This window comes from Astyanax mexicanus, chromosome 22 (assembly GCF_023375975.1).
Source record: "Astyanax mexicanus isolate ESR-SI-001 chromosome 22, AstMex3_surface, whole genome shotgun sequence".
Taxonomy (NCBI): domain Eukaryota; kingdom Metazoa; phylum Chordata; class Actinopteri; order Characiformes; family Acestrorhamphidae; genus Astyanax; species Astyanax mexicanus.
Genome location: NC_064429.1, coordinates 4,591,124 through 4,603,917, shown reverse-complemented (window position 1 = coordinate 4,603,917; position 12,794 = coordinate 4,591,124). Strand labels below are relative to the sequence as shown.

The window sequence follows — 12,794 nt, the reverse complement described above, 5'->3', positions numbered from 1 at the left end:
GTTGACAGTGTTGCTATGTAGTTGCTGTGGTATACAGGGTGGCTGCTATGCTGTTGCTAATGGTTGGTAGCTGGTTCTATGCTATTCATAGGTGGTTCATAGGTGGTTGCTATGGTGTTGTTACAAAGTGTTGTTAGGTGTTACTACAGTGTTGCTAGGTAGTTGCTGTGGTATTCAGGGTGGCTGATATGCTGTTGCTAATGGTTGGTGGCTGGTTGCTACGTGTTCCTAAGTAATTTCTACGGTGTTGATAGGTGGTTGCTATGGCGTTCCAATAGGTTTCTTCAAAGTCCCTAAGTGCTTTGCTTTAGTATCAAGGGAGGCTGCTATGTTAAACACATTTCTGGGGTGGTGTGCATAAGACCACAGCATAGGCCATGGCATAGGATATTTGGCTACATACAGGGCATAACATAGGGTGCAGCATAGGGTTCACATGTGGCTGTGGTGTAAATTTATCACAGAATTCTCTACATGGTGAAAATATGTCCAAAACTTAAGACGAAAATGGAAAAAGAAGAAGAATATTAATTCTATAAAAATATAGTTATTAATGTAATTACATTTGATCCTTATTCTACCTTAGTATTAAACCCTTCTGAATGAGTTCTGTGAACAGGATTACACTGAAAGCTCTTTTGTGGAATATTATGGGGTGTATTGTGTATGAAATAATGTGTATTGTGTCAGAAACACTGAAGACGCTCCTGGAAATGAGGCGTTGGTCTCGGAGGGACTGTCTCTGACTGAATGGGGGTTCGATCCGTTGTCTGCCTCTGCTGTTCTGAAAGAGAGTAGGGCTGTTTGTAGAAGCTGGAGGTCAATAAGAGCATGCAATCCTTTACCAGCCAGCTGGGAGAATTTGAAGCCTCCTAAAATGTAGGTTAGACGCTCAAAAGCTCCATCCGTCTCCATTACCTGAGGGAATCTGCCTCCACCTTTCAACACCACAAAGTCCTTTACTGTCGGCAAGAAAGCAATCAATCTCTCTCACACTCTAAAACATGATATATTAAATTAACCTGTCCAAAGTAAAATAAATGCATTCAGGTGCTTTAAGTTGCACTAGCTTGTCTAGTCCCTGTATGAAGAAGAAATATTAATACAAAATGATTCTTTGGAGCAGATAAACAAACATGAATATACTGGTCCCATAACTAATCCCAGTCATGGGCTATAAAGAGGTGTATGTCATTGAGTTGTGAAGCAGTGAAAATCAAAGTTCTATCAGGAGACTTCAATGCTACATCACAAATTATCTCCCAACCAATCACCAGCTTCCATCTGTCTTTAAAATAATTAAATGTACACAGTTTGTCCTCTTTGCTTCCTCCAGTTTGGTCCCACCTGGTTGCCCATGAGATTGACTCCGCCCCTGCTATCTGTGACAACATAACCTACTCCAAAGACATTTCCATACAATTATTGTTGGTAGCTAATTGATTATGGGGTTGATAGGTGGTTGCTGTTGTGTTTCTAAGGGGCTGTTAGGGTGTTGACAGGTGGTTGCCATTCTGTTCCAAGAGGTTTCCCTGGCGTCCTGGTGTTTACCTTAGTGGTGGCTAAGGTATTGCAGAGGGTTGCTAAGGTAGGCTAGTTGTTGCAAGCTACCAATTATTGTTAGTAGCTGGTTGCTAAGGCATTGTAGGGGTTGCTAAGGTGTTGCAAGCTGACAACACCAAGCTAGTTGTTTTATGCTACCAATTAGTTTTGGTAGATGGTTGCTAAGGTGTTGCAAGCTGGCAACACCAAGCTTGTTGTTTCAAGCTACCAATTATTGTTGGTGGCTGGTTGCTATGGTGTTGCAAGGTGGTTTCTGTGGTGTTCGAGTGTGGCTGCTGGGGTGTTGACAGGTGGTTGCCATTCTGTTCCAAGAGGTTTCCCTGGTGTTCCTAAGTGGTGGCTAAGGTATTGCAGGGGGTTGCTAAGGTATGCTAGTTGTTGCAAGCTACCAATTATTGTTGGTAGCTGGTTGCTAAGGCATTGTAGGGGTTGCTAAGGTGTTGCAAGCTGGCAACACCAAGCTAGTTGTTGTATGCTACCAATTATTTTTGGTAGCTGGTTGCTAAGGTGTTGCAAGCTGGCAACACCAAGCTTGTTGTTTCAAGCTACCAATTATTGTTGGTAGCTGGTTGCTATGGTGTTGCCAGGTGGTTGCTAAGGTGTTGCAAGCTGGCAACACCAAGCTTGTTGTTTCAAGCTACCAAATATTGTTGGTAGCTGGTTGCTATGGTGTTGCCAGGTGGTTTCTGTGGTGTTCCAGAGTGGCTGCTGGGGTGTTGATAGGTGGTTGCCATGGTGTTCCTAAGTGGTTGCGAAGGTAATGCAGGGAGTTGCTAAGGTGCTGCCAGCTGATTGCTTGAAGCTAAATACAGTTGTTTAGAAATATTATCCTTTCTTTTCTCTGGTTGCAGGAGCCCCTCCCTGTGCTGTTACTAGGACGCTCTTCTGATTTGCGGCCCGGAGAGTTCGTGGTTGCCGTGGGAAGCCCGTTCTCCCTGCAGAACACCGTCACTACGGGCATCATCAGCACCACCCAAAGAGGAGGACATGAACTCGGCCTACAGAACTCTGACATGGAGTACATCCAAACAGACGCCATCATAAACGTAAGCATGGATTCAACAGAGTGGAATAGAGATTAATGTAAACTTATTTAGATTGTAACATAGATCAGACTGTTCAAATTGACATTAAATAACTATAATATTAACATCAGATTTTAACCCATAAGAGCCCAGACCCAATTCTGAATATTGATGTAAAGTTCAAAATTGAATCAGATAAATTCAGGGAGAAGCTCATTTAAGGGTTTTTTCTTATTGTGGGCACATGGCTGTAAATATTTTAAGGATAAATCATGATGTAACATAAATACAAAACAATTTCATAACCATTATTAATATTTTGTTCTATAAAACTTGTTCTATAGAATAAAAAAAAACAATTACTAAATCATTTAAATTATTAAATTGGTTGGAACAGAGCTGTAAAAGCAAAAAGTACATTTTTAATAGGAACTGGTTTAGTTTTATCTCCAGAACTAACCCTAAAGCATTCCTACATTATGTAAATCCCAAAAACACACAATGTGTTGACAGGACATTCGGCCCTGGATTCGGTCATAGGTTACCAGGTCTGAATAGAACCCTCACTGGGGGGATTGTGACAGTATACAGGAGAAAGGTTATTGGGTTTACGGTAAAACCTACTGCAGTACTTACATACTGTTCTGTATATTTACATCCATTGAAATATGATTACTTACAAAATATAAAAAAATCAGCTGCAGTTTTACATTTTGAAATAAAAAAAATATATATATATTGTTAAAATCTCGTATCGTTCTCATCTCGTGAACCCAACATCATGTCTTGTCTTGTCTCGTGGGATGAGTGTCTTTTGTCACAACCCTGTTCTCTAAGCACGAGAAAAAGAGAAAAAGCAGAAAAGTGTAAATATAAATATTCAATGTTAAAATTCCGTCTTGTTCTCATCTCGTGAACTCAATATCCAGTCTTGTGAGATGAGTGTCTCGTCACACCCCTATTTTCTAAGCATGAGAAAATGCAGAAAAGTAGTGAAAGTGAGGAATGTAGATGGTGCATCTCTTGTAAATATGGAGCAGGTTTGAGAATGTGGGTCTGGAGTCTAAAGGCAGGGGACTGTAGCTGTAGTTTATTCAGGCGAGAGATAGCGAGACAGTGAGCAGCTCTGCTGAATTGAGGTGATTACGTGTCCTGATGCGGCGTTCACAGCTGAGTGTCTGGAGTGTCCGTGTCCTTGCCTGTGAATGCACTTTTATCTGTGTTTTCTGTGTGGGCCTCAGAGTGCATTAAAGCCCATTCAATCTCTTTCTTGCAGTACGGCAACTCGGGAGGACCACTTGTTAACTTGGTAAGAGCATTCATGCACTCTCTTTTCATTTTCTCTCGCTCTCTCAAGGCGATGCCCCCCTCGTGCCCTCGCCGGGCCTTCACATCTCTATTCGCTTTAGTTACAGAAGAGCGCACAAGATCATGTCTCTGGTTTTATTTGCTCTATACGTAAGGCTGGGCTTTTAGAGCTTCGGAGCTTCCTCCCTTTCGCTCTCCTTCCTCCCTCTTTCATTCTTTCTTTCTTTCTCTCTCTCTCTCTCTCTCTCTTTTTTCTCCTTATTCTATCTCTCTCTCTCTGCACCCTCTGTTGTTTTATGTCCGCTTTCTTCTGGAGCCTAGCCCTGGACAAATGATCTGCGATGCTTTATATTCTCCTATTGATCCTGAGAGAGCCGAAACACCACGTGACCCTGACCGCGCCTCGGGCCAGCCCTTCAATGCAGCTTTCCCTGCAAGCCTCAATAAAAAACTACTTTCATTTATAGGCTGGAAAGAAGACAGGATTGGAGCGATATGTAAAAGCCCCAGCGTCGACTATGAAAAAGATCATCAGGGCGGCGGGCGATAAACGCGCCGAAGGCCGAAGCATCCGTGCTTTCAGATGTTACGAGTTCCTCAATAGCGGCCAAACAATCTCTGCTGTTAGAAGCGAGTGGAGCTCCATCACAACACAAGAATCTTCTGTAAAACCGATCAGCAGCGAGTGACACTATTACACTCTGATGTTCATCTGTCGTTCGTGGCACGTCTCATTCATTTCGCGCCAGCACAGTCAGAGCTGGATGCACTCAGCGCCACAGCTTACTTTAGAAGAAGCTTTAATGTGGAGAACAGCAGGCCAGCATATCCAGGGTTGGACTCTGTTTTAGACTGTTTTAACCCTTGTGTGGTGTTCATATTTTTGTTACTCGTTTACTTTGTTACTTGTATTTAATTCAGCAAAATGAAGCAATTCTACATTAAAATGCTTTACACATGCTCGCTTCACCTAAATTGCAAGCAATATAAACAGCTTACATGGTTAATATTTGCCCTTTACCTTTCTTATGTTACATTTCTTTCAAAAAGTGCTACTCTTTTTTTTTATTAGTTTTTAAATAAAATGTAAAAGAAAATGAATTAAACTCAAGATATGAGTAGAAAATTTGTTTAGTTTTAAATTTACAAATGAAGCAATGTTTATTAGCCCTTGGCCAAACATACTGTATGTAATATAAATGTGTAGGGGGGGGGGGGGGGGGGGGTGTACAGTGTGTGTTTATTGAAAATGTGTTTTGATATATGTTTTTCACAAAAAATGAGCCAATGCCAATGAGTTTGAGTTAGAAAAAATATTTTTTTTAGTATCATTTGATGAAATATGAAAACGGGTCCCACAGACCCGAACACCACACAAGGGTTAAAAAAATAACACCAATAATACCTCAGCTGCCTAGAAAATCAAATTTTAAATACTGCAGATACTTCCATCAGTGTACAACCATTGTGCCCAAGATACCAAGATACCAGGTGTAGGATTCCCTTATTAAAAAAGAAAGTGCCTCCTGTATTTGACTTCTATTTTCTGATTTTTTATTTTTGTTAATATACAGTAAGAGACAAAGGTGAGACAAAATACTGCTAATGCAATATATACAGCTGTGGACAAACATAAGAGACCACTTAAAAATGATGAGTTTCTTTGATTTAAGAATAATGGAAACATCTGGAGAACATATAATCAAGAGAAAGATGGATGATCATAACCATCAAACCAAACTGATTTTTTAAAAAGTTATCTAGTTTTAAAAGTTATAACGTTATCCAAAAGCAGTGTGTAAGACTGGTGGAGGAGAACATGATGCCAGGATGCATGAAAACTGTGATTAAAAACCAGGGTTATTCCACCAAATATTGATTTATGTACTTTGACAACTTGAATATGAACTTGTTTTCTTTGCATTATTTTAGGTTTAAAAGTTCTGTGTCTTTTTGTTATTTCAGCCATTTCTCATTTTCTCCAAATAAATGCTCTAAATGACAATATTTTTATTTGGAATTTGGGAGAAATGTTGTTCTTTGTTTATAGAATAAAACAATGTTAACTTTACTCAAACATATAGAATACCTATATAGCAACATCATAGAAAACTGATTCAGACACTGAAGTGCTCTTTAAATTTTTTCCATAGCTGGTAGCTGAATACTTTTGCAGATCACATGTGGTCTGAAGTATTGTAGATAATTATTTTTAGCGTTATCGTAGGGAGTGTATCATGATTATATTCAAGGGCGTAGGAGCGGGCTTGATATTGGGGGGGACACATTTGCCAATATGAACCCAAGCCCACCCAATAGTTTCCTAGAACAACATTTGTGGAAATTACTTTTAATTAAAAGTAAATTATTATTATAAGGTGATTTTACAACCTAAACATGTTACTCCACATTACAGCTACTGTTGTTACAAAAATTATGCAAGCAATGTCTGAGTTATCACCTAATATTTAAAATAATATAACAGATTATTATTATTATTATTATTATTATTATTATTATTATTATTATTATTATTATTATTATTATTATGTATTGGCATGTCAATTCTGTTGTATATTTACATTTTCTCCTGCACTTTTATTTTTTTCTACTGAGAGCTCTTCTTAAGATGGTGTCCTTTTATGTAAAAGAATGTTACTTTACGTTTCATAGAGACTTTTATAAACGCCAGGATAAGTGGTCTTACTGTGAACTACAAATGAACAGAAGTCAGGTTAGATCAGTGTTTCTCAACCCTGTTCTTATATATTCTACTGCATATTAAAACTGTTCTGCATATTCTAGAGCTTCCTCTGGTGGATATACATGATTAATTTAGGCTCCATAGGGGGCTAAAGGATTTTAACAGGTAAACTCAGTAAATGACTGTTAGCTGATCAGCTGGATCAGGTGGAAAACACTAGTTTAGGGCAGTCATCGGGGTTAAGTAACTGCTTTAAACTACAAACTTAAAGTACTGTATGAAATTCTGGCGATCATCTACATCCAGCTTCTAGATAACTAGTTAGTTAAATCAATTTTCGTTCATTATAGCTCACAGTAAGTCCTGTAATCCTAAATGAATAAACAGTTTGAAAATTAAAGTGATTAGCTGATCAGGTACAGGGAAACATTACATATATATTTTATTTTTTTTCCTTTAACCCTGACTCCCAATCTAGCTAATTCCGAAGATAAGCTTACACACTAACACAGCTGCAGTTTATTAATCACAGTGTGTTTAATCTGTGGGCTGATTCAGAGACGAGTATTTTTAACCAGCTATCAGAAACATATCATCACAGTTGAAGTGGTTAGCCTATCGTTACCTTTCTTTTAGAAAAATCTCCGTATATCCAGATCTGTTTTAAAATCAGCTGAAGCTGCTGCAGCCCGGTCCCGCTGCTAAATCTCACAGCGAGGGGGCGGGGCTTCCCCAACAGCAAACTGCCTCTGCTCCGCGCGCCGCAAAACCAGCAAGCTGATTGGCTGTTTCTACTGAGAGGCGTGACTTAATACCTGAACCGGCTCCGTGATTGGTCCGGTCTGTCTCCTCATTAATAGTACAGCTGACCTGAGCGAACTGATATCATTTTTGGGGGGGACAAATCCACCTGTTTCTAATATTGGGTGGGACATGTCCCACCCATCCCCCCTGGTTCCTACGCCTATGATTATATTATTATATCAGGTTAGGATGAAGGATGTAAAGCTAATGTTGCATACTTTGCCAGGGTTTCCCTAAATGAAGACGCTGTGGTTATAGTGGCCAATAAAAGATGATGGCATGTCAGTTTTTGAATTTTGAGGCCCCTTAGCCCCCAAACTACAAACATGGACACCATTATTACACCATTAGGTAAATGAAACGATCATCTTTTGAGGTGTATATCATATCTCAGAGGAGAAATGCTGAACGATGTTAACCAGGCCCTCGTCTGCCTCTGTGGTGTTTAAAGCTGGATTGTTCATTTATTTTAATGACTGTTTAGCTATGACACTCTCGGATTTGTGTCTAAAGGATGGAGATGTCATCGGCATAAACACGCTAAAGGTCACAGCGGGAATATCGTTCGCCATCCCCTCAGACCGGATACAGCAGTTCCTCGCCGACTCCTACGAGAGACAGAGGAAAGGTCTGTTCAGACTCTGGGTTTAATTATTCAGTCTGTATGTTTGTTTCCGTCCTGACTGACTGAATTAGCTCTTTTCTTTCGACTGCAGGAAGAACAAAGCCCAAAAAAAGATACATCGGAGTGAGGATGTTTCAGCTGACCCCATCGTAAGTTCACTCCATTTCATTATCATAATTAAATCAATTAAATATAAAGAAATAGTGAGTTCTATCGCTTATTAGATATAGAAAAAAATATCACAGAAGGAGTGTAGATTAGATTGTAATTTTATTTATACAGTATAAGGAAAATGTTTCAGATAAAGTTGTAAAAGTGATGCACAGATTTGTGCAATAGATCCACAGACAGGACAGAATTTTTCACAGTGTGTGAAAACAAACCAGCAATAATAAGCCCCTTCCCCAAATGAGCCAAAAATTGTCCCTAGGTGTGAAACGATAAGACTACCATATGTTTCGCACTATAAGGTGCGCTTAAAGTTCTTTAATTTTCCCACAAATCTTATGCCTTATAATCCGGTGCGCCTTATAATTAGGTATAAATTCTACCAGCAAGGTATTAAGGAGCAGTACAGCGTTATACAGGAGTTTCAGTTAGTTCTCCCAACACTGAGTCTGCAGCAGTATTAGCATTAGCAGCTAACAATGCTAAGCGCTAGCTCTTACGCCGTTCAGAGGTGAGTATTATCGGCCAGAAGTCTGTGGATTTACCGTGTTAAAACAAGCTATGTAGGATAAACTGCTAGCTAATATTGCCCTGGCTGTTTTTGCCCCAGATGCAACATAGTTTTACCACTTCTGTGTGTTTTTTAAACACGGACAGCAGGAGAGTTAGCTAGCTATGCTAAAAGCCAAACTTTGGATTTACCTAAATAATAATAGTAATAATTCGGGTTACACGTAAAATATACTATTAGGCTAAAACGAGCCCGGAACTGTAAACGGGGAACGAGCCGATCTCCGGGGCTGTTTGCTCGGTGTCAGCACCTTGAAAAGAGCCGATCTCCAGCTGGAGATAGGTATGCTGGCTAAATAGCTATGCGAAAAGCCAAAAGCTGGATTACAGAGCTTGCAAGCGATATTTTCAGCTCTCGAAAAGGAAATGATAATTGATGTGACGCCATAGTGTGGCTAGCTGCGAGTCAATTTTCGTGTTTTTCTCGTCCCCTCAATGGTAAATATTTTATTTTTTATGTTTTTAAAGAAAGAATATATTGAAAGTGAGGGTTTTTGTCAAGTGATCTCACTTGGTATTTGGGGTTGCCCTACATATGTTTGCACTACTTTACGTTGTTAATTCAAGTTGTTTTAATTTGCACAGCACTGTTAAAAAACTTTCCTTTTTTTACCTTTTTTAGTAAAAAAATGATTGAAAGTTATTTGTCTAGTGACTTTTTGTGTCATAGATTTATTGGTAATCCAATCAAGTTGGATAGCAAACAAAGTCTACAGATAGGTGATATATTTAGAACAGGGGTGTCCAAACTACGGCCCGCGGGCCATTTGCGGCCCGTTTCCTTTTTTGGAGCGGCCCGCGAGGTATTTTAGAAATAAAATGAAAGTTGGTCCGCTGTTAAGCAGGTTTTTATAATGTGAGATTCAAAGTTTGAACGCTAGGTGTCAGAAACGGACCAAAGAGTCGGAGAGGGTAGAAAAAGAGTCTAAAAGTGGAGAGAGTGCGCATTTCTAGCGCAGAAAAACGGGCCAAAAGAGTCTAAAAGTGGAGAGGGTGCACATTTCTAGCACAGAAAAACAGGCCAAAAGAGTCTAAAAGCGGAGAGGGTGCGTATTTCTAGCTCAGAAAAACGGGGTAAAAGAGTCTAAAAGCGGAGAGGGTGCACATTTCTAGTGCAGAAAAACGGGCCAAAAGAGTCTAAAAGTGGAGAGGGTGCACATTTCTAGCGCAGAAAAACAGGCCAAAGAGTCTAAAAGCAGAGAGGGTGCGCATTTCTAGTGCAGAAAAACTGGGCAAAGAGTCTAAAAGCGGAGAGAGTGTGCATTTCTAATGCAGAAAAACGGGCCAAAGAGTCTAAAAGCGGAGAGAGTGCATATTTCTAGCGCAGAAAAACAGGACAAAAGAGTCTAACAGCGGAGAGAGTGCGTATTTCTAGTGCAGAAAAACTGGCCAAAGAGTCTAAAAGCGGAGAGAGTGTGCATTTCTAATGCAGAAAAACGGGCCAAAGAGTCTAAAAGCGGAGAGAGTGCATATTTCTAGCGCAGAAAAACGGGCCAAAGAGTCTAAAAGCAGAGAGGGTGTGCATTTCTAGCGCAGAAAAACGGGGCAAAAAAGTCTAAAAGTGGAGAGAGTGCGCATTTCTACCGCAAAAAAAAAATTAGTCTAAAAGTTGTTGTAATTAAGGAGTTTAATATTAAGAGACATCATGAAATTAAACATCAATTTGAAAAATCTTAGTTTACACAACACTGTCAAAGATAAAGATAGTAAGTCAAGTAAAATGGTGTGTAAATGAAATAATCAGGAAAAAAGTATTATTTAAAGTGGTGTATTTCATCAGAGTCTTTGGCCCGTGACTTAAAATATATTTCTCCTTCTGGCCCCCAACAAAAAAAGTTTGGACACCCCTGATAAAGAATCATAAAAATTAGTGTGTTAACAGCATGGAGCAGCAGAGACAGCATTTGTTCATAGCAGAATATTATCTGGCTAATACATCAAATTAAACTGCACCTTATCAGCAGTTTATCTGAAGGAGTAAAAGAAGTATATTTGATAGCTGGGTCAAATTGAGACCAGATCAAGTTTTCACCCCAAGCAAAATGCTTGTTTAAAAAAAAATAAAAAACGCATTACTGATTTTAAATGAATCACATGTTTTAATGCTTTAACATTGACTGCCATATATTATTCTTACTGTTTTTATGTAAACACTTTGTTGTATTTTCTCTAACTGATCATTTTGTGCCGTCTTGGCCGAAAAACTAAATTTGATCTCAAGGGATGTTCTGGTTAAATACAGGTTAAATGAAAAATTTAAATCATGTGGTTTGTGTAAAAAACACCAGCCTGAGTTTATGAACCTTAAGGTAACCGCTGTTTGGACCTGCCCTGAGATGAATTTGAATTTAACCCTGAGGTTCATCAAGCGTCATCCCATATAACAGTCCTGACCAGCCATTTGTCTCTGGCATTCATCAGCCCACGGTTATTACAGCTTCTCCACAGCCAAGGACAACAAGCAGGCTTTTTTATCCCCATTCTTTTTATTCTCCTAAGGAATACCTCATACAGAATAGCCTAACAGCATGGCTAATTTTGAAAGGAAGCTACTTAGCATTAAAGCCAGTTAGCGTGTTCTCATTTGCACAATGCCCATTAGCACAATGCAAATGAGATGATGCTGACTGGCTTTACTGCCCCCCGTGCCGCTATCATTTGTTCTGATTTGAGGTAGCGTGTTTGGATGGCTAATTCTGTTAGTTTTTGTATCATATTTCTCTCCTTCGCTCTCGTTTTCACAGCTTGATCCGGGAGCTGAAGGAGCGGGAGAGTGATTTCCCAGATGTGAGTTCAGGAGTGTACGTCTACGAGGTGATCCCGGGAACGGCAGCCTCCAGGTAGGAAAACAGGCCCGGACCTCCACCTCCTACCCCCCCACCCCCCCCGCTCTCCGATTCCCATTCCCCCACAGCCAGGGGGCACACTCGTACCATCACACCCAACCTCATTACACGATTTATGTCCAACTGTGAGCCAGGGGGCTTTTCTACCACGCCGCTCTCCGCTGAAGAACATTCCTCAGCAGGCCTCCCTTCCACCGCAATAACGAGTCACACGCCACGGGCCAGTTTGGCAACGTGTAGAAACTGGAGGATACATACGGTTGATCAAGGCTTGAAGGATTGTGACGTGACTGGAAATGGCACACTTGGACCAGAATCATGCAGTTGTTGGCAAGATATCCAGACCGTGACCGTGAGGCACAATCCAAACTTCCACAATCAAATACGCTCTACAGTGGGCATCGTCTCTATTGTCTGCTTGTTGGGTTGCCAAATATCTTGGCAACGGTAAATAAGAATGCATGCTGATTCCTCTGGGGACACTAAATCAAAGTAGCCCTCATGTCTGGAAGGCCGGAGATGGAAATCTACTCTAGACTTTGTTCTTTTTTTTGCTAGCCAGGAAACATCAGCTCAGAAACATCTCAGAGGGTCTATAGAAACACTGCCAGCAGTGCAAGGCCTTCATAGACAGATGCTCCAGTGCATAGTCTTGTTATAGACGTCTACAACTGTGGTCTTCTTTGTAATAACCTCACTGAACAGAAATTTGTAGAGTCAGTACCCTAAAAAGACACATATGATTGTCTTGTTGAATTTCTAATAATTACAGCTCACTCTGGAAGCTCCCTGCAGGAAAACATGGATTCAAAAATACAAATTAGTTTATTACTAACTTAGCAAGACTTCTTACAGTAAGTGAACTTACAGCAAGTCATTTCATAATTTTAATAGGAATCCTCTTCCAAAAAATTAGTAGCAAATATTTTTCTTATATATGTTCTTACATTCTTGCTGAGTATAATATGGGGATCGGCCCGACCCGCTTTTGCCAACACACTGGTTGCCAAATATAATATAGGGATCGGCCCATGCCGCTTGTGCCAACACCCCGGTAGCTGAATATAATATGGGGATCTACTGAGCCTCTTATGCCAACACCTCAGTTGCCGAGTATAATATAGAGATCGGCCTGACCCGCTTATGCCAACACGTTGGTTGCCGAGTAAATAATATAGAGA

The 12,794-nt window shown here is 40.1% G+C and overlaps 1 protein-coding gene across 1 annotated transcript in view; it reads left to right on the top strand.

Annotated features, from left to right (window-relative positions):
* The window catches only part of htra4 (HtrA serine peptidase 4), a 48,222-nt gene that overhangs the window by 32,837 nt on the left and 2,591 nt on the right, over nucleotides 1-12,794 (top strand). The window contains exons 4-8 of the mRNA XM_007239424.4: nucleotides 2,415-2,609; nucleotides 3,865-3,897; nucleotides 7,918-8,032; nucleotides 8,121-8,178; nucleotides 11,512-11,607. Coding sequence (XP_007239486.3) covers nucleotides 2,415-2,609; nucleotides 3,865-3,897; nucleotides 7,918-8,032; nucleotides 8,121-8,178; nucleotides 11,512-11,607 — 497 coding nt within the window. The remainder of the gene's footprint in view (nucleotides 1-2,414; nucleotides 2,610-3,864; nucleotides 3,898-7,917; nucleotides 8,033-8,120; nucleotides 8,179-11,511; nucleotides 11,608-12,794) is intronic.